Genomic DNA, 25,688 nt, shown 5'->3' on the forward strand with positions numbered 1-25,688 from the left:
AACTCTGTTTTTCTAGACAGGGCTTCATTGTATAGCCCTGGCTCTTCTGGAGCTTGCTCTGTAGACCAGGCTGCCTCAAAACTCAACACTTCTCTTTGCCTCTTGGTGCTAGGATAAAAGGCATGTACTACCACACCTGGCTCAAAGTCAGAAATTCTGACTCTCAGTTATGTATCTAGGGCAAAGGAGCTTAATGTTAGGTGATTTTCTGTTGGATCTATAAAATCTGAACACTTTTGCTTCAAAAGGACACATGGCACTGTCTCTGCCTGTCAGAAGGAAGAATCTCACAGTTCTGGACTTTCATTTTGAGACTAACGACATTAACGGTCGTTACATGCTTTTGCTTGGTGATGCATCCAGAATCCCCTCCCTCTAGCCATATATTAAGCAGAAGGGGTCCCATATGAATTAACTCTCCGCTGTCTTCTTAGTGTTCCTCATAAATGTGAAGAGTTTTAGAGTTTATGAAGCAGACACAGACGTACTAGCAAGATCATTCATGTCTGCTAATATTCCGGCCACAAACCTCAAAGCCACAGTTATGGGCAATAGGGTGCAGGTATCAGTGAGGCACACTGGCCTCAGAGAATTTCTTTCTTCTAAGGAACCAAAGGAGGAAGAAAGGATATCCCACTTAATCTCAACTACTCAAAGTCCTTTCTCTGTGTAAAATACATACAACTGAAAATGGCAGGATAATTAAGCCCAGGCTGCTGCTGAGTAAACTAACCAATGAGGACCACAAAAGCAGTCTCCTTGTGCTGCCCCGAGAGCCAGGTTCCCCCGCGGACTAACATTACAAGCTGTTTCATCTGTGCACTACACGGTATTTTGCAGCTTCTTGGCCTTGACTGTCTGGATGCTAGCAGCAGCCCTTCCTGTTCAACTAAAATTTCTCCAACCAATGACAAATGTCTTCTGAGAGGCAAATCATCCCTAGCGGAGACCCACTGCTTAAAGCCATTTGCAAGACAAATCTGACATACCTGAGCTAGAAGCAGTGACCCCAGTGCTTGAAATGGTGAGACCTGTGTCATGACTCACAGCCATACAGAACAGGTCGCCTCCAGACTGTACAGCCAGTTTATTTACACCACACTGATTAACCAATATCAATAGTCTAGAATCCCAGAAAAGCCCTGCTTGTTGGACCTCAGCAGAAACTCTTTCAGGGAGTACAGCATGAGTTTCCACTCGGTGGTTTTAAGGTAGCATAACCTGTCAAAACCTGAGACAGTGATAGTGTTGTTTTCAAGGCAGTATGGCAGTATTTGGGGAGATCTACTTCTGCACTCCTACAGGAGCTGTACTAAGTAAGGCATGTGACAAACTGGAATAAACTCCCAACTCTTGAAGCTTCTGTTTCTGCTCCAATAATATCTGAAGGACTGGACTGGGGGTGTAGTTCAATGTCCTTAGCATATGCATATATGTAAGTGAAGTACTAGTCCCTAACATCATTCCTGACAGTGTCGTGAAAACAGTAACTTCCTGCAGCAGGTAGATTCCAAGATTCCATATGAAGCTGTCAGGTGTGAATTAACTCTCCACTGTCTTATAAGCGTCTTGGGCAGGTGTTCTGAAGCACTATTAGGCTTTATTCTTACCAGCAAAGACAACCAAATTGCACTGCTACTGTGTGTTTGAGTCTTGAGAAAACTCAACAACAGTTACAATTTGTGTCAGCAGGAATCCTTTCCGGTTCTAGTAATAAGCTGAATTCTCTAAAAATTTGGAGCCTAGAAATGGAAGATTAAGAAAACCCAGAAGTCTGGAGAAGTGGCTCAGGGGGTAAGAGTACTTGCTGCTCTTGCAGAGGATCCAGTTCAGGCTCAGTTCTTGACACCCACACTGACGGCTCACAACCATCTATAGCTGCAGTTCTGATCCCGTACCCTCTTCTGACCTCTGTGGGCACCAGGTACACATGTGGTACACATACACACAGATAAAACACTCACACACAAAATTTTAAAAAAGAAAAAGCATTAACAAGGCCAGTGACAGAGCTCACTGGTAGACTTCTTAGCAGAGGTAAGTGCTGGTTTCTATCCCCGCACCACAAAATAAATAAATAAATAAATAAATAAATAAATAAATAAATAAATAAAATTAAAAAAAAAAAAAGTTAAACAAGACAAAAAAGTAGGCTGGGCATTATGGCACATTTCATCCCAGCTCTTGGGAGGCAAAGGCAGGTGGATTTCTTTAAGTTCTAAGCCAGTCTGGTCTACCAAGTAAGTTCCAGAGTAGTCAGAGCTACAAAGTAAGATCCCATGTTGAAAAGAAAGCAAAACAAAATAAAAGTACTTAACAATGGGAACGAGGGGCTGCAAGGTGAGGCAAGAGGCACACAGCCCCTACACCCACAGTCACGCTTCTTCCTAGTCTATGTGAAGTACTCCATGGTAAGAATACAGCCTTGTTCTGCCATCCGAAAGCCTTCATACTAAAGGATCCCAGAGTTCTACACCCACACCGAGGCATATGGGCTCTTCAAAATAGAACTCTCAGCAGCGAAACAACAAAGCAAATCTGAGGTCTAGCCAGGGGAACCAGAATTTGAAGGACTTGCACAGAAGACGTTCATAGCCTATCCATTTTGGGATCTAAACTTGAAATGTGCTAGAGAACTGTACTTCTGGCTCTGTCAGTCAGCACACTCTGCCACAGCCTGGCCCGCAGGTCCTCACAGCACTTCCACATGGCTGTTAGAGCATGTACTTTCCACGTAGGCTTTGCAGATGAGGAAACAGCTCTGAGAAGAAGCAAGTCAGTGGGAAGAAAACCCTCCCTGCACAGAAAAGGGCTCCCCCCACCTTATTTGTTGTTTGTTTGAGCGGGGGTCTTGCTAAGTACACCAGGTTGGCCTCAAACTCACAGAGGTCCACCTGCCTCTGCCTCTCAAGTACTAGGATTAAAACCACGCCTGGCTTGTTTGTTTTTGCCACACCTAGGGCTCACCAAACAAGCTATACAGCCAACTTCTGTTGATGTAGAAACACTCCCTCCCCCATATGAAACAACTCTTGTTGATTTAGAGGTCATGAGCATTTGCTGAACATTCGGTGTATGCCATATTCTATGCTTACCGCTTCATGGTCATTGGCCTGGCTAATACCTTACTAATCTTGGTCACAATGGCACACTGCCCATCATTCACAGAGCACTGTACAGCGACCCTCCCTTAAGCAGGCTCTGGGTTTCTTCCCACAGATGTTACTCTGAGTGACTCGAGTGGTCAGTCATGTATCCACATGGACAGAGGCTTTCTGTAGGCCCATCTGGGAGCTCCCAATGAGGAAAAACTGTTCTGAGCCTTGCCCCAATGCTAAATGCTGCCACCTTGGCCCCAGACCATCATCAACGTGTTTGAAAGGTGCTGGGAATGTAGGTTTGAAAGCAGCAGGCTGAAGGTACTCCAAAGGGTAAGTTTTAAACACCAGCCATGATTTTCATTCTTTCACTTCCTTACTAGGATCTGTGCTACAGTTGTTGGTGAGCTTGGTAGCCAGCTGCTCTAACAAAGAAGAGCGATAAGCTGGGACACAGCGCCACCTGGTGGCAAATGGAGAAAGGTCGCTGAGATGTCCTAGTAGACAGGCCAGCCCTAGACAGCTTTTCAACAAATGGAGTGCCTGACACCTTCAGCTCATCTCCTGACAGTTAAAAGCCACTGCAGGGTAAGATGTACATTCTCCCCCTGTGAAACAAATGCCCATGCCTCATCTGATGACAGCAGCAAGAACTGGAAAACTTCAGTTTCCTTCCTTAACAGAAGAACATGGTCCTAAACAGCACACTCTAACTTGGTTCTAGAACTATCTGGTGCCTGCTCACCTTCTCCAAGCCTGACAAGAACTTGACATCTACAGGCTCCTACCTGTGACCAGCTGCTGAAAGCCATGGCAGACAGCTCTCTCCTGCTCCTCAGGCAAACTGAAACCTGTTCACTAAGGCACTGCTCTCCCCAGAGTTCTCCACCCAGCAAAGCCTACTCACTGTTTCCTGGACAAATCCCTCTGTACTTTTATACCTGCTTTTTTCAGTAGCTGGAAGGCAGAATTACTTCCCTCCTGGACAAATGGCATGCATTATGCCTCATACTCTTAGCTACTGCACAGAGGGGAGGGTTCTGAGGCAGAGAGAATGGCTCTATGTCATGCTGAAGCAGAATAAAAGAATACTTTACTCTTGTATTGCTAAGCTCCCAGGCAGGGCTCAGAGGAGCAAGAGTGAAGTCACTTTGGAGTCCCCAAAAGGAGTGACTCTCAAGAGAAGCAGAGGGCCCAGAATAAGAAGCCAATATGCCAGGTCCCTCTCCCACCCCATTTCACTGGTCTGCTCACAGGGCTGGTGGTGTCTTTTCCAAGGCTGCCCTTGCTGTTGAGGCTGCCAATCTCCGTCTGTGAGCTGGACTGCGACATCCCCTCAAAGAAAGGCCTGCAGCAAAGAAGCACAGCCAGAGTCAGTGGTGACTACAGCTCAGAAAAGCCGTTCACAAGGCAGATCAACACCTTAGGCTTTGAGAACACTGGTGAGGAAGGATGCTATGGAGCTGGTCAAGGGATTTCCAGAGACTCCTATTAGGACTTTTGTTAGTTATAGACCAAACACTGGTTGCTACTAGAAGAAGGAGGGGCTTAGAGATGACAAAAAGCCACAATTTCTTAATGAAGTATGAGAGAAGATGCAAGGGACATCATGCCCGCAGGAAATGGGAGCTTGGGAGGCAGCCTAGAAGGATCTCTGGGCTCACTTCAGTTTGGGCTTTGGCGTGCTGAGGATGCTTTCTGTTTCCTCCATCTCAGGGCCACTGTCGCTGGGGTTGTACATCTCTAGACTGTCGTAGAGTTCATCCAGGTCCTCTTCCACTTCCCGAATCTGTTCCCGTGACACATGCTCTAGCCCGAAGCCCACCTGTGTGCAAAACAAAGCTCTATGAGTCTAGAGTTCTCCAAATTAACAGCTGTGGTTGGATGAGCAGCTCCTGTCTCATAGGCCTCTGTCAACTGGTGCTCTCGCTACTCCTTCTAGGGGATATGCCACAGAATCATGGTAGAGTCACCTTTGTGGCCTTATGGTCTGACTCACAGCAAGATGTGGCTGGACCACTTCCCTCAGTTACTATCAACATCCATACCAGGGCTGGCACCAGGAGAAAGAGAAAGTGCTGATGGGCCTCCCAAGGAATCACACGAGAAAACACAGGTCTGGTAGGCCAGCCCGAGCTGCTTTTAACTATAGCCAACAGTGGGACAAAGACCTTTTCTCAACATTTTCTATCTTTATTCACTTTAAGTCTACTTAGAAACCTGTGTGAATGAAGCCAGGCCTCCAGGGTTCTCTCCAGAGGCCATCAATGAGAACACATCACAATTGGGATGTTGCTCACTGTAGCTCCCCTTGGGTTATGAGCAAAAATTTAACAGCAGCTAGATTTATCATTGCTTCTCTATGACAGAGAATAGAGTATTATAACTGGATATGACTATGCTAAATATAGTGAAACCACATTCTTTATGTGATACCCTCATTTTGCCTTCAAGAAACATAGCATTCTTCTTCAGATGCCTTTACTCCTGGGGCTCTGCTATGCATGCAAGGGGGCAGGAATAATGACCCCATAATCCGGATTCCTAGTGGCTACATGGGGCCTACGACCAACACTGGAAGTAAGGAGTCATACCTCGTCAGAAACTTTGAATCGTTTCAAGAGGGCCACAAACTTCTGTTTGATGTTAGGTTGCTGTGGAGATAAAATATGCAAATTGCTCACAAATAACATCTACTTGTGGTCATTTCTGACAGGAGCTTACCCTCACAGAGAGAAGACAAATACCTGACAGAAATAGTAGTTGCATTTGCACTAAAACCTCTCTAGAAAGACAGGTAAATGCTGGTGCAGTTCCCAGAGCCCTGGGTAACTCATTGGAAATCTCATGTCCCCAGAACCTCCACTGTACCCAAGTGACTTCCACCTTCTAGCCCATCTTCTGCTCTGTCTGGCAGATCTAGGTGAGTGTCCTATACCTTGTATGCTCAACATCTCAGAATGGCATGCGTCCTCTTCTTACACAACACCTTGGATAGCAGCATCACCAACCTACCTAATTATCAGAGACTTGGAGTCTTTCCACCTCGGCCCCTCAGCCTGCAATGCACACTGCCAGAAGACACCACTTTCCCTTGGTGTCATCATTGTCCCTATGCAGAGCTCTGCCTTATGGCACCCACTCATCTTGCTCTGTCAGTTATTTGTTGAGATGAGTCTGCATTTCCAGACACTAGAGTTCACTGATGGCCCATCCTAGGCTCCCTGATCCCTGTCTCTTGTTCTGCTTTTGGCACCAGGCTTAGTTTGTGGTTACACATATTTCTCAGGTGGAAAATAGAAACAACTGGCTTGCACTTAAAAACTGAGTAGTGGGAAGCACAGGACCAATGAGGAAAACACCAAGTGCATATTGACAGGGAAGTTAAGGCATAACAAGGTCATTGCTGACAACAAAGTACTCTTAGTGGGTAAAGAAGAATGTACATGGACTGAAGGAGAAAGAAAATAAAGGACCATCACCAAGTGTTCAGAAACACAACTGGAAACACAACACAGCTTCCAGTAATGCCTCCAGGAGATGGACATTATCACTGATCTCTGGTTATATACTGGGCAATACTATCAAAAAGACCACAGGAGAGGGGCCTCAGGAAGGCCAGGAGGCACCTTTTGGGGAGAAAATAAGGCCTCCTTATGATTGCAGAGCAGGAAAAGATAAAGGCTCAGAAGAAGAAACAGTAACAGGGATCGTCATACAGTTGTTTTCCTTCTCAGAGTTTAAAAAAGAAAGGGGACCTGTCATCCCTACAAGGCTTGAAAGCCTGGGAAGGAGTAAGCAGTTTTTATGTTCCTGAGCCATTGATGCAAAGGAGAAATTAGGGTTGTGGTCTTGTGGGCTTTCTCATCAGTCTCATGAACCTGGACTGTACAGGTTAAGAGTGTTATTTTGTAGGAGGCGAGGCCAGGCCACACCTTTGAAAGAGATGGCCTTAATTTCACCCCAAATAAGAAGAAAACCTCACTTTCAGGGTATCAGTCCTTAGACTGGCCCTGCACTTGGGAGAACCAGAATGAAACAGACTTTCTCCTCCTAGAAGCTATTGGTACTTCTGACTCTCTTATCCCTGGAGTATAGGGGCTCCAGGTTCAGCCAGTGGTTACTGAAAAGCTCAAGTTTTAGCTTCTCAGTCCAGGACTCCAATTTTAATATGAGCTCAGGAATCTTAGTTAGGAGACATCATCCAGACACTGTTGACTCCAGGGTACACATCCATGATAAGAACTACAGCTAATGTAATTGAACCGTATCAAACCCAGAGTTTCGACAGTTCTCAAGTACTAGTCTAACACAGCAATATTCTTGAGCGCTTCATGCTGCACTGTACAGCGTAACTTGAAGCAATCACCTACAGAGAAAAGGGCTGAGGCACTGTACTCCTTAAAGAAGTATTTGGATTGTTTTAAATTCTAGAAAAACAGTCCTAGCCTATAACATCCTGTGTACCACAGGGGTTCATTACATGCTTACTCTTAGTAGGTGGTAGTAGGCATTCTGGGGATGTACCCCAAATAGACAGAGTTTTCAAAATACCCCACAAGGTCTTAATGTACCACTCACTCTCTCTGCCCACTTTACACCAAGAGTCTGAACTGTGCCATGCCCTAGACCCGGTGGCTCACCCTAGTGATGGCTGAGGTTGAGGTCAGTTTCCTCCGAGTTTTCTTTACTTTCCGAAGATCTTCATCTTCATAGAATAGGTCCTGAGTGGGCAGGAAATAGAATGAGACTGGGAAATTCCAGGAAGCACTCACAAACTGTACTAAAGAGCCATAGGAATTTACCTGCCCATGCAACGGGTCATCACTGCCTTCCTGCTCTGAGGAGAAGCTTTCTTCTTCTTCTTCAGAGTAATTGTCAATATCTGGGGAGCGATCTGGAACAAACACCCTAATAAGAACCATGATCTGGCTAGATCTTCCTAAGTGATTTTGGAGGACCTGAATCAAAGAAGCATGGTTGGAAAGGAAGGACCACACGGAGGTTCACAACCACATTACTTCCAGGGATCTCTGAGCTTATCTTGCTGGACACTTCATCTATGTTCTGCTCAGCTTGCCCATGATGGAGGTCTGTGTACTTGTTCCTTGTTTTCTATAGTGCTTGCAGATACTGTGTGCACATATATATTTTAAAAAATTTGTTTATGCATATGAGTGTTTTGCCTGCATGTATACATATGTACCACATGTGCGCCTGATGCCCACAGATGTCAGAAGAGGGTGTCAAATCCCTGGGAACTGGAGTTATGTATGGATGGTTGGGAGCCACCAAGTGGATGTCAGCAGTCAAACCCAGATCCTCTGGAAAAGCACCAAGTGCTATAAGTCACGGAGCCATCTCTCCAGCCCCACAGCATACACCTTACCAGATAGCTTAGACTTGATTCCTTCGTGGTCAATGGGCTGGCTGGATAAAGAGTAGATTTTTATTTCTGCCACAGGCACAGAGACATCCTTTACGTTGCTGTGCAGGCCAAGCACCAAAGCACCCTCACTAGGGTGTTGCATCACCTGTGAGCAAAGAATACAGTACAAACACCATCCCCAGCGACAGGGTTGTCATTATCACAAATTCAAGTAACATGCACAGCAATGGAATGGCATTCTGTTAATGTAGTTTCCTTCCTACTTCCCAGTCTGTGCATAGTGCTTTTTCTACTGCTTTCAAGGGCTTGCTTTAAAAACTATCTCCAGGGGCTAGAGATGGCTCAGCAGTTGAGAGTACCTACAGCTCTTTTAGAGGACCTGAGTACTGCTCCCAGCACCCATATTGGGTGGCCTTATAACTACCTGCAAATCTAGCTCCAAGTGATCCAGCATTCTCTTCTGGCCTCCTTACATACCTGCACTCATGTGCACAAACACAACCCTCCATACACATCATTTAAAAATAATAATAAAGCTTAAAAAGAAAAAAAAAATCCCTCAGTTGTATCTAGCTAAGACAATAAAGATGCTGACTCGAGGCTCTCCTGAGACTGGCAATTAAAACAACAACACAGTTATCTCTAGGAGTGCCACCGGCTCATCAGGGACATGTGCTTAGAAACAACAACTGAGGCTTGAGGCTACAAACAGCAGCTAAGCACCAGGGGTCCGTGTTAAATCAAGTCCTTTACATGGATACCAACTTTTGAGTCTGGGTAAGGCCAGGCCTATAGGTCAGCTGCCTGGCAAAAAGGAGAAAGGAGCCAGAGTATCGGGGAAAATCAGGACTTGATCCAGTTAGAAGAGTGGGAAGATGCTATTAATTCCTCTCCACAGAACCTCATCCTCATATAAAACCTCAAGAGGACAGAAAGATGAGTTGGGACAAGTCACATACACAACACTACAAGGCCCATAGCATTTTCCCTATTTCACTTATTATTATTATTTTGGTTTTTCAAGACAGGGTTGGGTTTCTCTGTTTTTGCCTTGGCTATCCTGGAATTCATTCTGTAGACCAGGCTGGCCTTGAACTCACAGATATCTGCCTGCCTCTGCCTCCCGAGTGCTGGGATTAAAGGTGTGCACCACCACTGCCTGGCTCACTTATTATTTTTTGAGACAGGTTCTTTATAGCTATCCCTGGCTATCCTGGAACGCACTATGTGTAGACCAGGTAGGCCTCAAACTAGCAGAGATCCACCTGCCTCTGAATTTGAGTGCTGGGATTAAAGGTCTGTACCACTACACCCAGCCTACTTCACTTATTAAGACACAGAAACAACTTAAAACACCATCTTGTGGCCACATTCTTCTTCTTTGTTTGGCACACAGGAGTATTGCACAAGTCAGCAGAAATATTGAGGAAAATGGGAGTCTAGTTTTTTTGCTGTTGGAGAAAGGAATTTGAAAGGAACTAGTCCAGGACTGCCAGGAATACACAGAGAAACTCTGTCTCAAAAACACAAAAACAAAAACAAACAAACAAACAAACAAAAAAGGAACCCACATTATAAAAGTCAAGGAGGATATAGAAACCACTAGAGACTGATAGAGACCAAAGAGATATAACAAAGAAGTATAATCAACCAACTCATACATCTGGTCATGGGTCTTAGGAAGGCCACTGAAACATTCTGCACCATGAGGTTGGGGACTTCAGGTCAGACAGAACCTTCTATTAGTGTCAATATCCTGACTGTGGTGGGGGCATGAGGCTTAGGTAGGACAGCATCCTCATGCTCAGGAAAGAAACACAGTATAGTATCAATGTGTAATGGGGACTTCATGCCAGCAACTGTCAAATTTCTCAGGAAAAAAAACAAAAACAAAAACATCACAAACAACAGCTCTCCATATACGAAGAGACTACACAACCATGGTAATATGTTATCAGGCTAAGTATTGGGTGAATCTGGCATATGGGGATCCTTTACATTATTCTTACTAAAACTAATTTAAAATACCTAACATGCGCGCACGCACACACACACGCACAGTTAGAGATATGCACCTACAGTTACATGGGAAGCTTGAGTAGCAGGATCACTTGAGTCTAGGAGTTTGGGCCTAGGCAGGCAACATAGCAAGACCCATCTCAAAAGAAAAAGGAAGCTAGAGAGAAAGTTTAGTGGTTAAGAGCACATGTTCTTAACAGAACCCACCGGATGGCTCACAAGCACCCATCTCTAGTTTCAGATCACACATGACAAACATTTGAATAAAACACTCACACACATAAAATAAGATGAATAAATCTTAAAAATAAAATGAAGATTTAAAAAAACATAAAAGAAAAAAAAAAACCTTGTATAAGAGAAAGTAAATGATAAAACTAGTTATAGACCAAATTTTGAACTTTTTAATTTTTTTTTTTTTTTTTTTTTTTTTTTTGAGTCAGGGTTTCTCTGTGTATCCCTGGCTGTCCTGGACTTGTTTTGTAGACCAGGCTAGCCTTGAACTCACAGAGAACCACCTGCCTCCCAACCAAGTGCTGGGATTAAAGGTGTGTGCCATGAGTGGCTCCAACAAAATATTAACTTATGAAGGAAAAATAAATAGCTGCCTGCAGGCTGGGGAAACCATTTGCTGGGTGGCAATGGACTTAAGAGGCCTACAGTCTAAGAGTGTGTTCTACTCACCTCTGCCATATTGATGAGTCCCACAGCCAAGGTTTTATAGCCCAAGATAGTCCGGTTCTTGTACCGCTTCCTCCTTTGCAACATAATCTGCAGTTTGTTGGCATCTCGCTTAAGGAAATGAGGGTACTGAAAAAAAAAAAGAAAAAAAAAAAAAAGAAAAAAAAGAAAAGAAAAGCAAAAAAACAAAAAACAGTCCAGATGGTTAATTGGCAACCAGGACCTTGGTGGTTCAGGTCCTGCCAGAACACTGTGCTTCAGTTTCTCTTGCTTGTAAGAGTGATTGGTCAGAGTGAGAAAGAAATGTCAGAGGGGCTAGTTCTGCTGGGTGCTGGCGTGTAGACAGGCTTAGAAACACATCTTTCTCTGCAGTCTGGTCGGATGTTTTCTCTGTGTGACTCACATGGGGTCCCTAGGATTAAGACGGGAGACATGCCCTAAGAGGTACAAAGAGAGAATGTGATGGAGTGGGCTGTATTCTATGGGGACCCAAGATTCAGATCAGTAAGGAGAGGGAAAGGCCAAGAGTGGTGATGGAGGCTCAGTGGGTAGCCACCAATCATCAGGGGAGACTGGGTCTCAGCACGCAGCTCAGCAGCGTGCGCCCCTACTTGAGCGGGCTCAGGAATTGCTTATGCCTTCCAGGTTAATCATAAGCCCATGTGACTTTTGTTCTTTACTACTGTAATTGGGCTTTGGCTGTTTTTGGAAAAAAAAAAAAAAGTGTCCAAGTTTCAAGACTATATGAGTACTGGATTGTTGCAGCATTAGAGAACTTCAAGATTTAGAAATTCTGACCTGAAGGGAGAAGGTTAACTGGAGCTCTGTTTCTACCAGGCCACTGGCAGGAAGGATGATCTCATTGGAGCGAAGAATCCTTTTTGAACCCTGAAATCAAGAAAAACTTGTCAAAAGAACCACACACTGTGCTGTAAGCAGTTGCCAGCCTTCATGAGTGTGCTCCCCCACCCACTGTCCTTCCACTCTTGCTCTGCCAGGCTTACTTGGCAAATTATAATTATTTTATTTTTATCTGCTGTTACTTTTTGTGGTGCTGAGTACTGAAATCATGGCTTTGCATGTGCCAGGCAAAGACCCTATCACTGAACTATGTATGTTCTTAGCCTTTAAGACTGTTTTAAAGCCAGTCTAGAAGATGAACATGTGTAGAAACACAATCAGCTAGGCGGGCTGACTAAACCTATGGGCCCTATCTTAACATTGCCTAGACATTTCATAATGTCTCAAGTTCATTCTCTGTTCTTACAGGATGTAATATACCTTCCCAATTCCCCAAAAACATCTGACCTTTATATTTCCCTAATGCTGCTAACCTTGATTTGCTTTCACTGAGAAAGCTGGAGCAGCTTGTATCCCATAAACCTGCCTCTGGAGCCCCGTCCTCACATACCGCCCCTTCCCTTTTGTTATAGACAACGGCCCATGTTCCCATGCAAAGTTGAGCACTCCACTCAGGTACTAACTCCTACTTTCTCACCTATTCAAAGGCACTGTTGAAGCCGTTCTTTCTTCTCACACAATCAATTTTCCTCACTATCTTGATCATTCTCAGAAGCAAATGTGCTATTATTTCCAACAAACAAAATCCGTCCTGGCCTCACTGGACACTTCACAGGTGTTTCTTTTTATAGTAGACTTCTTTCTTGAGTCTCCTATTCCCATTTTTCCTAATGCATTTCAGTAGCCCCCTGTTACCTTTGCTCCATCAAACTGCCACTGGCAAAATGGATAATTCTTCTTCCCAAGTGACCCTAGCCTCTGTTGAGCTGATATAAAAAAATAGCCAGGACAAAGGGGATGGAAGTACTCATTTATTCAACAACTATTTGCTAGGTGTCTGCTAAGTGTCTGATACTCATCCAGATGCTGACTGTAAAGGAATTTTAATTCAAACATGGCTGCTCTGGCAAGAGATCACACCCAAAGACCTTCTGGGTCTGTGTGATTCAGTTGGAATGCAGACACACTGGACTGTGGTGGCACATGCCTTGGATCCCAGGAGACAGTGGTGAGTAGATCCCTGAGTTCAAGGTCAGCCTGGTTTAGGGCAAGTTTCAGGTAAAGAAAAGCTTAGGTCCAGGTGTGGTAGTTTATGCCTTTAATTCCAAACAATGAAGGTAGAGTTTGTAGAAAGAAGCACCCATGTTTGAAAGTAATGTCTACTTGAGAGGCAGAAACAGTGACAAATCAGATGAAGTCAAATCAGATGAAGACTTGACAAAATAGGATATGCCCAACTCTCGGAGGAAAGGGAAGCTACTTAAGGGAACAGCAGAGAGTGAGGAGAGAGGAGGCAGTTTTACACAGAGAGGCTGACGAGAGAATGAGCCAGAAGACTAGAACATATTGCCAAAGTTAGTATGAGGCCAAGCTCAGCAATTCAGTCAGAAGCCGAAAGAAGCCAGTTTGAATCACTCAGCTTGGAGAGGAGTTTGACTCAGAACAGCTGAGTTGAACTAGCCAGCCAGAGTTCAGAAAGAATTAGAAAGGGTGAGTTTATTCAGCAGTCTCAAGTCTCAAGATGCTGAAAAATTTTAGACCTAAATTAGATTGTATGGAAGCTAGAAGCTTCCAGGACTAGGACTAGGTTAGCAGAGGCAGTAACCTTCAACGACAATTACCTCAGGTGAATAAAACTTATTTTTACAGAACAGCTCCCACAAGGAACAAGAGCTGGGGCGCTCTGCTTTTCCACTGCACATTTTACCTTATTTCTTATTTGTTTATTCTCCCCATTCTTCACTGACCTCCTGCCCTTTCCTGTCAATTCTGCCAGACATGCTGGAGCAGACAGGTCACAGCTAGACATTTGGGAACTGGACATCACCATGGCTCTGTAGGGCTTTTAAGCTGGCTTTTCTCTCCACCTGGAATGCTCCTCTTGGACTCTATGTAGCTCACTTTCTTGGTTTCATACAAACATCATTTTCTTAGTGAGGCCTAATGTCCATCATGACCTGTAACTTCCTTCATCCCTTTATCTGTTCTATTTTCTCCAAAAGCCATTATCATTTTCCAATAGTAGCATTCCTCACTATTTGAACTTCCATCATCTAAATATATGCTGTAAAGAATTGTAAAAGTTCCCTCACAAGCGTGAAAACCTGAGTTCTAAACCAGGAACACATATAGAAAGAGCCTGGTACACTTGCAATACCAGTGTTGGCCAGGCAGAAACAGCAGAATCCCTGGGGCTCACTGACAGTCAACCTAACCTATTTAGAGAGTTCTAGGCCAGTGAACAGAGAAACCTTGTCTTTAAAAAATTCAGAGTGGACAACTCTGAGGAACAATATCCAAGGTTGTCCTTTGGCTAACACAAACACTCTTTTCAACATACACACAACCTTTTATCCCAAATACATACTCTCTGGGGCTGGAAGTGTAGTTTTATCTCTGGCACTGCAAAACAGACAGACAGACAGACAGACAAACAGACACTACCCCCCACCCCCCAAATGCACTATCTGGATGGTAAGCTGGCTGAAAGACACCTGCATATGTAGGTAACAGGGTGCAGAGAACAACACACAAAATGGATGCAGCCAGGTTTGCCAGGTCTGGCCTCTTTCATGAATGCTATATAATGACTATTTTCATCTTACTCTCCTTCCACAAAGATTTAGTTTCCATGAGCCCCAATATTGGCTTCTTGAAGTTATGCAGGACAATACCAACTTGGATCCAATTTCAGAATTATTTTTAATACCTTTTTCTGTGTATTATGTGTGTAGAGTGACTGTGAAGGCCAGAAGAGGGTGCTGGATTCCCTGGGACTAGGGAGCCACCAGATGGGCCCTGAGGGTGGAACTCAGATCCTCTGGAAGAGTAGCCAATGCTCTTAACTACTAAGCCATCTCTTTAGACACTTACCTATTTTTTTATTTAATTTTTTAAAACTTGTGAGCCGGGCAGTGGTGGCACATGCCTTTAATCCCAGCACTCTGGAGGCAGACGCAGGCTGCTCTCAGTGAGTGTGTAGCCAGACTGGTCTACAGAATGAGTTCTAGGATAGCCAAGGCTAAAACAGAGAAGCCCTATCTCAAAAAAACGAAAACAAAAGTATATGGATGCATATGGGAGTGTGTGTTTAATGTATGTGTGTGAGGCATGCCCAGGTACGTACACATGTGTATGAAAGCCAGAGGAGGCTATCAGATGTCCTGTTCTATTACTCTCTAGCTTATTCTCTTAAGGCAGTATTTCTCACCAAATTTGGAGATAGGCTGTCAGCCAACAAGCCCCTGCAATCTGACTCTCCTGACTCTGGCACCTACAGCAATGGTGCTGCAGGTACAACATGACCATGTAGGCTTTTTATATGGGTACTGGGGATTGGAACTTGGGTCCTAATGCTTGTAAAGCAAGCACTCTTATTTGCTGAGCTATTTCCCCAGACTCCCATTTTTACTCTACACTACATTTTCAGCACAGAATCAAAGAAAAAAAAGTGTTTAATACCATAGTATCATTATAAAACATAAACCATTCATTAATGAATGTTTATGTCTTTCAAACTAGTATTCTATTATTTTAAAATATTTGTTTTTGAGACAGGGCCTTGCTATACAGCCTAAGCTAACATAAAACCCTCAATCCTTCCGTCTCAGTCTCCTGCTCTCACCTTCTCCCACCCACTGTATGTGAATTACCATGTGCTAGTGGTCCAGAGCAAGGGATGGAAGAAAGACAGTCTGGTGAGGGTGACAGTTAATGAATGTAAAGCCTCTTTGGTGGAGCGATGACAATGTAGACAGACACTGTGCGGATGGCTGAACGAGTGAGAGTACTGCAGCAGTGCCTCAGGTTGTGTGCACCAAGTAGGCGAGTTGAATGGACTCTCAATTATAGTCCAGGAAGTATGTTGTTTAAACACTACGCTATGTTTTTGCTGCATATGGTGGCGCACATCTTTAATCTCATCACTCAGGGGGCAGAGATAGGCGGACCTCTAAGAATTCCAGGCCAGGCTGGGCTACACGGTGAGATCCTGTCTCAGGAAAGAAAACAACTGCCAGCTGTGGTGGTGCCCTCCTTTGATCCCAACACTTGGGAGGCAGAGGCAGGCGAATCTCTGTGATTTGGAGGACAGCCTGATCTACAAAGTCTAGGACAGCCAGAGTTCTGTTACACAGATAAACCTTGTCTCAAACAAAACAAAACAAAACAAAACAAAAACCAACCAACCAAACAAACAAAAGAAACCAACCAACCAACCAACCAACCAACCACAAAAACCCACTATGCTAGGGGCTGGAAAGATGGTTCAGTGGTTAAGAGCACTGGCTGCTTTTTCAGAGGTCCTTAGCCTGAGTCCTATCACCCATGTGTCAGCTAATAACCATCTGACACTCTAGTTCCAAGGAATCCAATGTCTTCTTCTGGCCTTTGAGGGCATCGCATACACAGACATACAATCACCCAAGCATGCTTCAGTGCAAGTATCACTTCAGGGCAAGTGACAAACAATACCATAACATTATAGTGGAAATTATTCTCACTCTTATATCCTTGAAAGGTGTTTTAGGGAGCTCATTTTTAATATTGCTGTGTAAACAGAATAAAAAGCTCCTTAAAGGCAGGAGTTTTTGCTTTATTCACTACCGCCTCAGCTGTGTCTAAATCCATGCTCAATATCAGTTTCACTAAATTAATCCATAAGCAGGTGATCAAAAGTGAACACGGTAATATCTGTAATTATTTTTGGCTACTTGGAAATAAACTAACTTAAACATTCAGAATATTTAGTTTTGGTATAATCATAGATTTTACAGAATGTCAAATATTTAATCAGGAAGTGAAATTATTTCCTTTGGCAAAAGCATTTAATGATAGGAAGGGCAAAAGCAGCAGAGAAAGTTCAAAACTATACCCACATTGTTTGCATGTGAAAGCAACAGTCTTTGGCAAAGGAAACAGTCCCTGAACACTGGAACACTGCCTGCGACCTAGAATGGAGCAGGAGCAGGAAAAGGCAGCAAAGCACTAAAGCTGCCACTTCGCATCACTTCCCACACTTGTTTCTCCAACCTACAGTGTCCAGCAGCATTTCACAGGTTTCAAAGGAATCATGCATGAAGATGGATAGGGAATTAGACTGTGGTAAGAAATAGAGAAATTAATCAGGAGTGAAGAAAATTTTGAAGTTAAAAAAATGTTAAGGGCGGAAGAGGGGTTAGAAGCATGTAATGCTTTTGCAGAGGATTGGGGCTGAGTTGCCAGCATCTACGCAGCAGCTCACAAACATCTGTAACTTCAGTTGCAGTGGATCTGACACCCTCTTCTGGACTCCAAAGGGACCAGGCACACATGCGGTGCTCAGACATACATGTAAGTAAAACATGCATACATATAAAATAAAAATAAATATTAAATTTGTTTAGGTTTATTTTATGTGTATAAGTACACCTTGTATGCGTACTATGTGAATGCCTGGTGCCCACAAAGGTCCTAAGAGGGTATCAGATTCTCTAGAACAGAAGTTAAAGATGGTTGTAGGCCACCATGTGGGAACGGAACCCAGCTCTTCTGGAAGAACAAGTGCTCTTAACTGCTGAGCCATCTCTTCAGCTGGAAAAATTTGAAGTTTTAAAAAATTTACTTTTATTGTTAGGTGGTGGCACACATTTTTAATCCCAGCACTTGGGAGGCAGAGGCAGAAAGATGGATCTCTGTGAGTTCAAGGCCAGCCTAACCTACATAGGGAGCTCCATGGCATGCACAGCTACACAGTGAAACTCTGTCTAAAAAACATTTTTTTTGTTACTTTTAGTTAAGTGTATATGTGATCTGTGTATATATATATATGCATGCTCAAGGAAGCCAGAGATGTTGGATTCCCTGAAAAAGCAGTACATGTTCTCTTTGTTACTGTTTGAGGCAGGGCCTCTCTATCTAGATCAGGCCTTGAATTCACAGAGATCTACCTGCCTCTGTCTTCCAAGTGCTAGGTTCAAAGGTGTGTCCACCATAGCTAGTTAGTACATGCTCTTAACTGCAGACCCTTTACAGTCAATTGTAGACAGCTGTAGATTTTAATGAAAGCCATTTAATACCATAAATACCACAAAGAAGGCAAGCTAGCTAATAAATATGCTGGTTTGCCAGAAATTACCATATAGTTCACTGTTTTGTTTTAAAGAATGAGACTCAGCAAACACACGACCCTCAAGTGAAGGATTCAGCTGTTATTTAAGCACTGTAGAAGCACCTTGGAATCTCACTGAGCTCCAGGGAGTCCTCATTAGGAAGGACTGATCAGTTAAGGGAGATCTGGGAATGGAGTTTAATTAAATATAAATTACACACTCTTTGGTTTGTAGTCTCAGCTCTGCCACTTAATAAGTAAGTGGCAGCAGGTAAATTCCTAAATGCTTTTGTGGTTCAGTCCCTCCCCCCCATTTGAGGAATGTTTGGGAGACCAAATATTTGTGAAATATGTTAAATTCCTTGAGAACACAGAATTAAATGTAAGAAGCATTAAGTGTGAGAACTAGCTATAATATAAAACACTCCTGTAAACTTTAAATTGCTAAGACTAAAATCATAACCTATAATTTTTTTACATCATATGAAAAGCCTCCAAAAATACTTCTTTAATCCAGAAATCGAAGGACTTCCTTTATGACACCTAGTGGTTTACAATACACTTCATCCTGGGTCACTGATCCAATTAGGCAGGCAGCAGAGAAAGACCACTTTGCTCTTCAAGACAAAATATAAAGAAACTAGGAACCTTAGTCAGAGGTGGACCTGGGGCTCTGTATGTCTCATTTGCTCAGCTGCTCCACCACAATTGTCCGGCACCTGGATGAGGAGAGGGGTGGCTCCGGGGAACTTCTATAGCAGGAACAGCTAAAAGCACTATCTCGCCTCCCCAGGCCAATCACTCACTGTTCATCTTACCTGCAGCTTCACAGCAATGACTACCGAGTTAAGATCTTTGTCCATTTCTTTAAGCATAACAAGTTTCTTCAGGGTCAAACTGAAGAGCCTAGAAATATACAGAGAAAGAAGGTCCTGTTAAATATAAGAACTTGTGCGAAGGTGACATCTATTTGTGGAGACCTGCTCTACTTAACTAAGACTGAGAAAGCCACTCAAGATTTTTAAAAAAAAAAAAAGCTTGCCTTGTATGGATATTAAAAAAACAAGAAACAAACAAACAAACAAACAAAAAACCCCGACTGGGAGCAGTGGTGCACACCTCTAATCCCAGAGCAAGAGAGGCAAAGGCAGGTGGATCACTGTGAGGTCAAGGTCAGCCTGCTCTACAAAGTGAGTCCAGGATAGCCAGGGTTACATAGAAAAACCCTGTCAGGAAAAACAAAACAAAATAAAAGTGTCAAAGCTGTTATCATTCTGTGGGCTTCAGTGAATGTCTATACATCGCAAGCCCAAACCCATAGTTTACTGGAGCAGCTTCAGGGGAAAAGGGGGCAGAGACAGTAATTTTCTCAGTTTCTCCCTGCCTTCATCCAAGCACATCTGAAACATTTACACATGTAAATCTAAGCAACACAAAGGTCTCTCTCTCTCTCTCTCTCTCTCTCTCACACACACACACACACACACACACACATGAAAAGTAATCAAGACACTTGCTCAAGTCTTTAGGGTCTCAAGAAAGCTACACAATACTTCAGAATAAAAAAAAACAACAGGTGAAACCAATAAGATAAAATTTTAATAAATGTTCCATTGAGAAGAGGAACAATACAGGAGCACATTAACCCTTTCTTTCTACCTTTCTGTAGGTTTTATTTATTTTTTATAAAGATTTATTTATTTATACAGTATTCTTCCTGCATGACTACACACCAGAAAAGGGCACCAGATCTCAATATAGATGGCTGTGAGTCACCATGTAGTTGCTGGGAATTGAACTCAGGACCTTTGGAAGAACAAACAGTACTCTTAACCTCTGAGCCATCTTTCCAGCCCTCCGTAGGATTTTAAATGTTCATAGGAATAATAACAGCTACGTAACTTCTTGGAGGGCGGGGGGAAAAGGAGTAGAGAAAGTTTTACTCTACAAATAATTAGCCTGCACTCTAGGGCCAAACTGATTAAAGCACCATGGTAATGGGAAAGAATACACAGAGGGATCAATGGCAAGGAACAGAGCCTGAAACTAGACAAGTACAGGTAGAAATTTACTATAGGCAGAAGAATTACTCAATTAACAAACAGATCCATACTGGAAGACTGGCTATATGAACAAAAACAATGACAGGTAACTGTCTGGCATCTTCTATCAAAGGCAGATCCATGAATTAAATGAAACAAGGAGCTGGGTGTGGTGGCGCACACCTGTAACCCCAGCACTTGGGGGGCAGCGGCAGGTGAATCTCTGTAAGTCTGAGGCCAGCCTGGTCTACAAAGCAAGTCCAGAACAGCCAAGGCTACACAGAGAAACCCTGCCTGGAAAAACAAACAAACAAACAAACAAACAAACTAACTAACTAACAAAAATAAACTTATTTGAGAGTAACCACTCTGAAAACAAAAATTCAAAGTCTATCTTTTAAACACACAGAGTAGAAAAAAGAATGACAAAAACAATTCAAAAGGAAACAAAACTGGAAGCATACATTAAGGCTTAAGCATACATTAAGAAAAATTACAGTTATATCTGTGACCACTAAAGTATAAATACATTAAATTCTAGATGTTAAAGATCCAAATACAGTGTGTGGGAGCACACTACTTATAGTACTAAAGAAGCAGGGACGGTCGGATTTCTGGGTTCAAGGCCCATCTGGTTTGTACAGCAAGTTCCGGGGCAGCTAGAGCTACGTAGAAAAGCTGGTGTGGCCCCATAATTCTGACAAAATAGCATTATGAGACAATGAACCACCAACTCACCATGAAGAAAATTCTAGACCTGCATCTACTTAGTAAAAATAACTTTAAAATGCAGACCAATATAGTGAAAAGTATTTGCTCACTATCGGAAGGGCACATTTTAACATACTTTCTAGTAAATGTAAAAAGAAGTTGGCAGAATTATAGAAAACCCACTGAATGTACATGTATAGAATCCAGTAGCTGGAAACATGATCTTCTCAAAAGTATATAGAATTTTTTCAAGCGTTGATCTGCAAAAAATCAGTAACACAAGTACTGCTTTTTCTCATTAAAATACAACTAGGCTAGAAATAAAAAACAGTGTTATGAATTTGTCCCTGAAATGACTAATGTTGGGAACAATGAAGATGTGGATTGGGACCTTCAAGAAATAATTAGGTCAGAGGGCTCTGCTCTTGAGAATGGACTGCAGTTAGGGAGGAAGTGGGTTCCTTATTGAGTGGGCTTGTTATGAAAACCAGTTTGGCTATTGTGTTCTCTTGGGTCTTTGCCAAGATTTGACGGAATGAGGACCTCCCTGTCCTGGCACCCCACAATCTTGGACTTTCTAACTCACAGAACCCTTGTGAAATACTTACTGCTTATAAACTACCTAATCTGTGGTATCCTATTAATGGCAGCACAAAATGAACTAAGACAGTAAGATAAAATGAAAAGAACAAATGAAAATATAGAAACATCCATGTAAAAAAAAACCATGGATCAAACAAGAAATCGTAATAGAAATTAGAAAAGAGACAAATATTAAAATATTAAATCATTAAACTATTAAAAACATGCTTTTCCCCTGCCACCAAGCCACATGGAGGCAGAGGCTCTACTATGTTCAAAGTTGGTATCACCTAGCCAGGCCTGGTGACACACACCTTTAATTCCATTGCCTCTCTGAGTTCAAGGCTAACCTGGTCTACTAAGGGAATTCCAGGGTAGGCACATAGAGAAATCCTGTCAAAAAAAAAAAAAAAAAGACCGGCTTCACTCACTGCCACAGCCTCAGAAAGTGTTGCTGCTGGGAGTTAATGAACCTTAACACTGCTTTACCAGAGGTGCTGAAGATGCCCTCCTTCCACGACTGCCCAGCACACAGTGTTTATGTAGTGGCCAAAGCCTTTATAGCGCCAAGCCTTCTTCGTGTGCTTGTATTCAACTGTGATGAGCCACCCTAGGTCAAGTTGGTAAAGGCCCTTTGTGCTGAGCACCACAACAAACTGAAGTTGCTGACAAGAGGCTTCGGGAATGGGTGGGCCTCAAAACCCCTCAAGAGAGGAAAACTGTCGTACGGGGGTTGGCTGCAGCTGGGTAGTGGTTAAAGACTACCCAAAGGATCTAAAGCCAAGGATGTCATTCAAGACTAACTTTCAGTGGAAGAATTAAACAAAAATTTTGCCCCATTTTCTTAAAAAAAAAAAAAGACACGTCAAATTTTTCTATACAACTTAAGCAGTTCCAAGAAATAAACTCAAGTTTGTTCTTCACTTTATTTTACAAAAGAAAACAAAACAAAACAAAGCAAAAGCAAAAAAACTAAACAAAACAAACCCTCACTTTGTAGATCTAGTGGTCTCGATCTCATGGCAATATTTTTGTCTCCTGCTTCTGTTCCTGAATGGTGGGATTACAGGTGTGTGACACCGTACCAAGATATCATATCATTTATTAATTTACTATTAATAAAAGAATATTAATATATGTAACATTAACATGTATATTCATGTGTGTGCAAAGGTGCATATGCGTGCACTTGTGCGAAAGTCAGAGGAAAGGCTCAGGCTGAACTTCCTAACAAGCTGTCCACTTAAAATTTATTTTTCGGGTAAGGTGTTTCACTGGCCTGGAATATGTCATATAGGCTAGGCTGGCTGTTCAGTAAGCTCCATAAAGTCCTTAGTCTCCACCTCCCCAGTGCTAGGCTTATAAGAATGTGACACCCTAACGGCCCCCTCCCCCACCCCACCAAGACGGGGGGGGGGGTTTGTGTAGCCCTGACTGTCCTGGACCTTGATCTGTAGATCAGGCTTGCTTCAAACACAGAGATCCACCTACCTCTCTGTCTACTGCTAGATTTAAAGACATGTGCCACCACACTGGGCTCCACCTGGCTTTTTTTTTTTTTTTTAATGTAGGTTCTGAGGATGGGATTCAGGTCCTCTTGCAATCATCTTACCTACTGAGGTATCTCCTCACAGTCTCCTTTTTAAAATTAATTAATTTACATCCTGTGTGTTGGTTAGAGAACACCTCTGAGGAGTCGGTCTCTCCTGCTACCTTGTGGGATCTGGATCTGGAACTTAACTCTATCCACTAAACCTCAGACACCAGTTCTTAAAGACTAATGAAGTTTAGAAACCTGAATTGTTGTTAAAGGGACATACTCAAGATAAAGCATAAATTTTAAAAATTAGAATAGAGTATTCCACAAACCACTTTATTTAGGAAAAGCTGCAATTGTGGATAGCTTAAAAAACTGTAGTAGAAATTATTAAGAAGGCTAGGGCTACTTGCATATAAACATGAGTAATGATTAGAGACGCTGGTCAGCAACTGAAAAAAAGGAAATATCAAGAAAGATGAGCTACTTGTATTAAAATTCTACTAAATATTCTAAAAAAAAAATTAACCCTATAAACATTCTTCCAGAGGATCTAAAGGAAGGAACACATTTCAATTTTATAAATTCAAGAGAACCTTACCATACCTCACCAAAGAAAAATCACAAGCCAATCTCACATCAGCATAACGACTGAACTGAAAGAAACATTACTGCTTTCAGGGTAATGTATGAAAGCTTATTTGGGAAAGTAAACAAAACAAAATAAAACAAAACCTCATTATTAATAGAGTTTAGTCAAGATTGCTGGATTTCTGAAAATCAACTGCATTTCTAAATACCAGAAACAAAAAATTATAAAATGTAATTTTAAAAAGATATAATCTACAGAGCAACAACAGCAAAAAGACACATGGGGATAAAACAAAGCAACAGTAACAGTAAGCGAACAAATATTGAGCATTTTTCATGAATGCTTATTTGCTCTGCTCTACAGAAAAGGAAAAAGAGTGTTGATTACCTAAGAAAACCTTATGCTCAGGCAAGCTGGCTCTAGAGCCTTTTCTCTTGACTAGTCCTCTCAGTTGTCTCACTCTGCAACACGTGCCAGCCCTGTGTGGAGTTATAAAGCTGTATCACACATATACAAGAGATGCCATATTCATGCATATGGAAATGTTAGCATTCCAACTGTCCTCTAAGCAGACGCTGAAAAGTAACACAACAGGACTTTCCACGGGTATTAAGTTAAACATTTACAATGAAAGGCCAAGGGCCAAGGGGTGGGGGGTAACTTTTGAAGAACAGAAGATGGGATGACCAGATTTATTGTAAAGCAGCAGTAGCTCAGGAAGTTCGGTATACTCAAAGAATGAAAGACTTTGGAAAAGAACACAGTGCAACAGCCTCACAATTACTCAGAAATCTGATAAAAGATGAAGACAGGGCCAAGAGTGGAAAAGCAGGCCTGCTTGTCCTAGTACTCAGGAGGCAGAGGCAGGAGGATCATGAGGAGAAAGAGGAGAGCAAGAAAAAGAGGCAGTATTTAATAACAAGGAAAAGAATGAACTATATAGACTACTCTCCAGTTTATTAAATGCTTATACATGAAATGTAAGTTTTAGAATATAGGATCATATTTTTAAAATTTATTATATTTTAATTAATAAATTATATATGCATGTTTATGGGCACATATGTACCACAGCATGCATATGGAGGTCAGAGGACAGAACTATTATACCACATGGGTATTGTGAATTCAACTCAGGCTTTGCAGAAGGCAATTTTAACTACTGAGCCATTTCACCAGCCCTAGAACAATATTCTTATGATTTTGAGATATTCTAAAAACAAGATACTGGAAACAATAAGTTCAATTCTATGAAAAGAAAGATTTTTCTGCTAGCCAGCAAATACCATATAAAGAATTAAAAGACAGTCATGACTTTGGAGAAGATATTTGAAACTCATAATGTTGACACAGTATAGAGAATTAAGAAGATTGGCAAATCAATAGAAGAGTAGGCAAAGGACATGAGCAGTTTTCTTTTCCAAAAGAGGAAATGTTAATGGCTGATAAACATTAAAAAAAAAATCAGGAAAATGCAAATTGAAATAAAAATACCATTTATACCCACAAATTTGGCAAAATGATGTAAGGGGGAAGATGTGGCACAATGGGAACTCATGTTGCTTGTGGGAGTATTGTCTAAATCACTTCAGAAAACTATGAGCCATCATCTTAGGAAGTTGAGCATACATAAAGCCCACTCTCCAGCAATTACACTAGATGACACTGAGCTTGCTACCTTACCTCCTCCCTTTGCCTCTGCATCTTCATATGCAAAATGAGTGTGTAATAACACCAACTCATGGGGCTGCCAAGGAAATCACACATAAAAAAAACTGCGTGAGAAAACTGCCCTCCCAGAGTAAGCACTCTACATGTTTGCATTATACACACTAGAACCCTCATGAGCACCAACAGAAGCAGTCCAAAAAGCTGTAATAAGCCATACAACTCAATGCTGCCTATCAGGAAAAACAAAACAAAACAATG

At 42.4% G+C, this 25,688-nt stretch overlaps 1 protein-coding gene across 1 annotated transcript in view; it reads right to left on the reverse strand.

Moving 5' to 3' along the window:
- The window catches only part of Pacs1 (phosphofurin acidic cluster sorting protein 1), a 129,196-nt gene that overhangs the window by 14,156 nt on the left and 89,352 nt on the right, over positions 1 to 25,688 (reverse strand). The window contains exons 2-10 of the mRNA XM_060384280.1: positions 19,114 to 19,201; positions 11,986 to 12,075; positions 11,191 to 11,316; positions 8,488 to 8,632; positions 7,904 to 7,995; positions 7,742 to 7,822; positions 5,693 to 5,752; positions 4,763 to 4,923; positions 4,353 to 4,446 (exon numbers count right to left, since the gene is read on the reverse strand). Of these exons, the coding sequence (XP_060240263.1) occupies positions 4,353 to 4,446; positions 4,763 to 4,923; positions 5,693 to 5,752; positions 7,742 to 7,822; positions 7,904 to 7,995; positions 8,488 to 8,632; positions 11,191 to 11,316; positions 11,986 to 12,075; positions 19,114 to 19,201 (937 nt within the window). The remainder of the gene's footprint in view (positions 1 to 4,352; positions 4,447 to 4,762; positions 4,924 to 5,692; positions 5,753 to 7,741; positions 7,823 to 7,903; positions 7,996 to 8,487; positions 8,633 to 11,190; positions 11,317 to 11,985; positions 12,076 to 19,113; positions 19,202 to 25,688) is intronic.

Source organism: Meriones unguiculatus, chromosome 1 (genome assembly GCF_030254825.1).
Source record: "Meriones unguiculatus strain TT.TT164.6M chromosome 1, Bangor_MerUng_6.1, whole genome shotgun sequence".
Lineage (NCBI taxonomy): Eukaryota > Metazoa > Chordata > Mammalia > Rodentia > Muridae > Meriones > Meriones unguiculatus.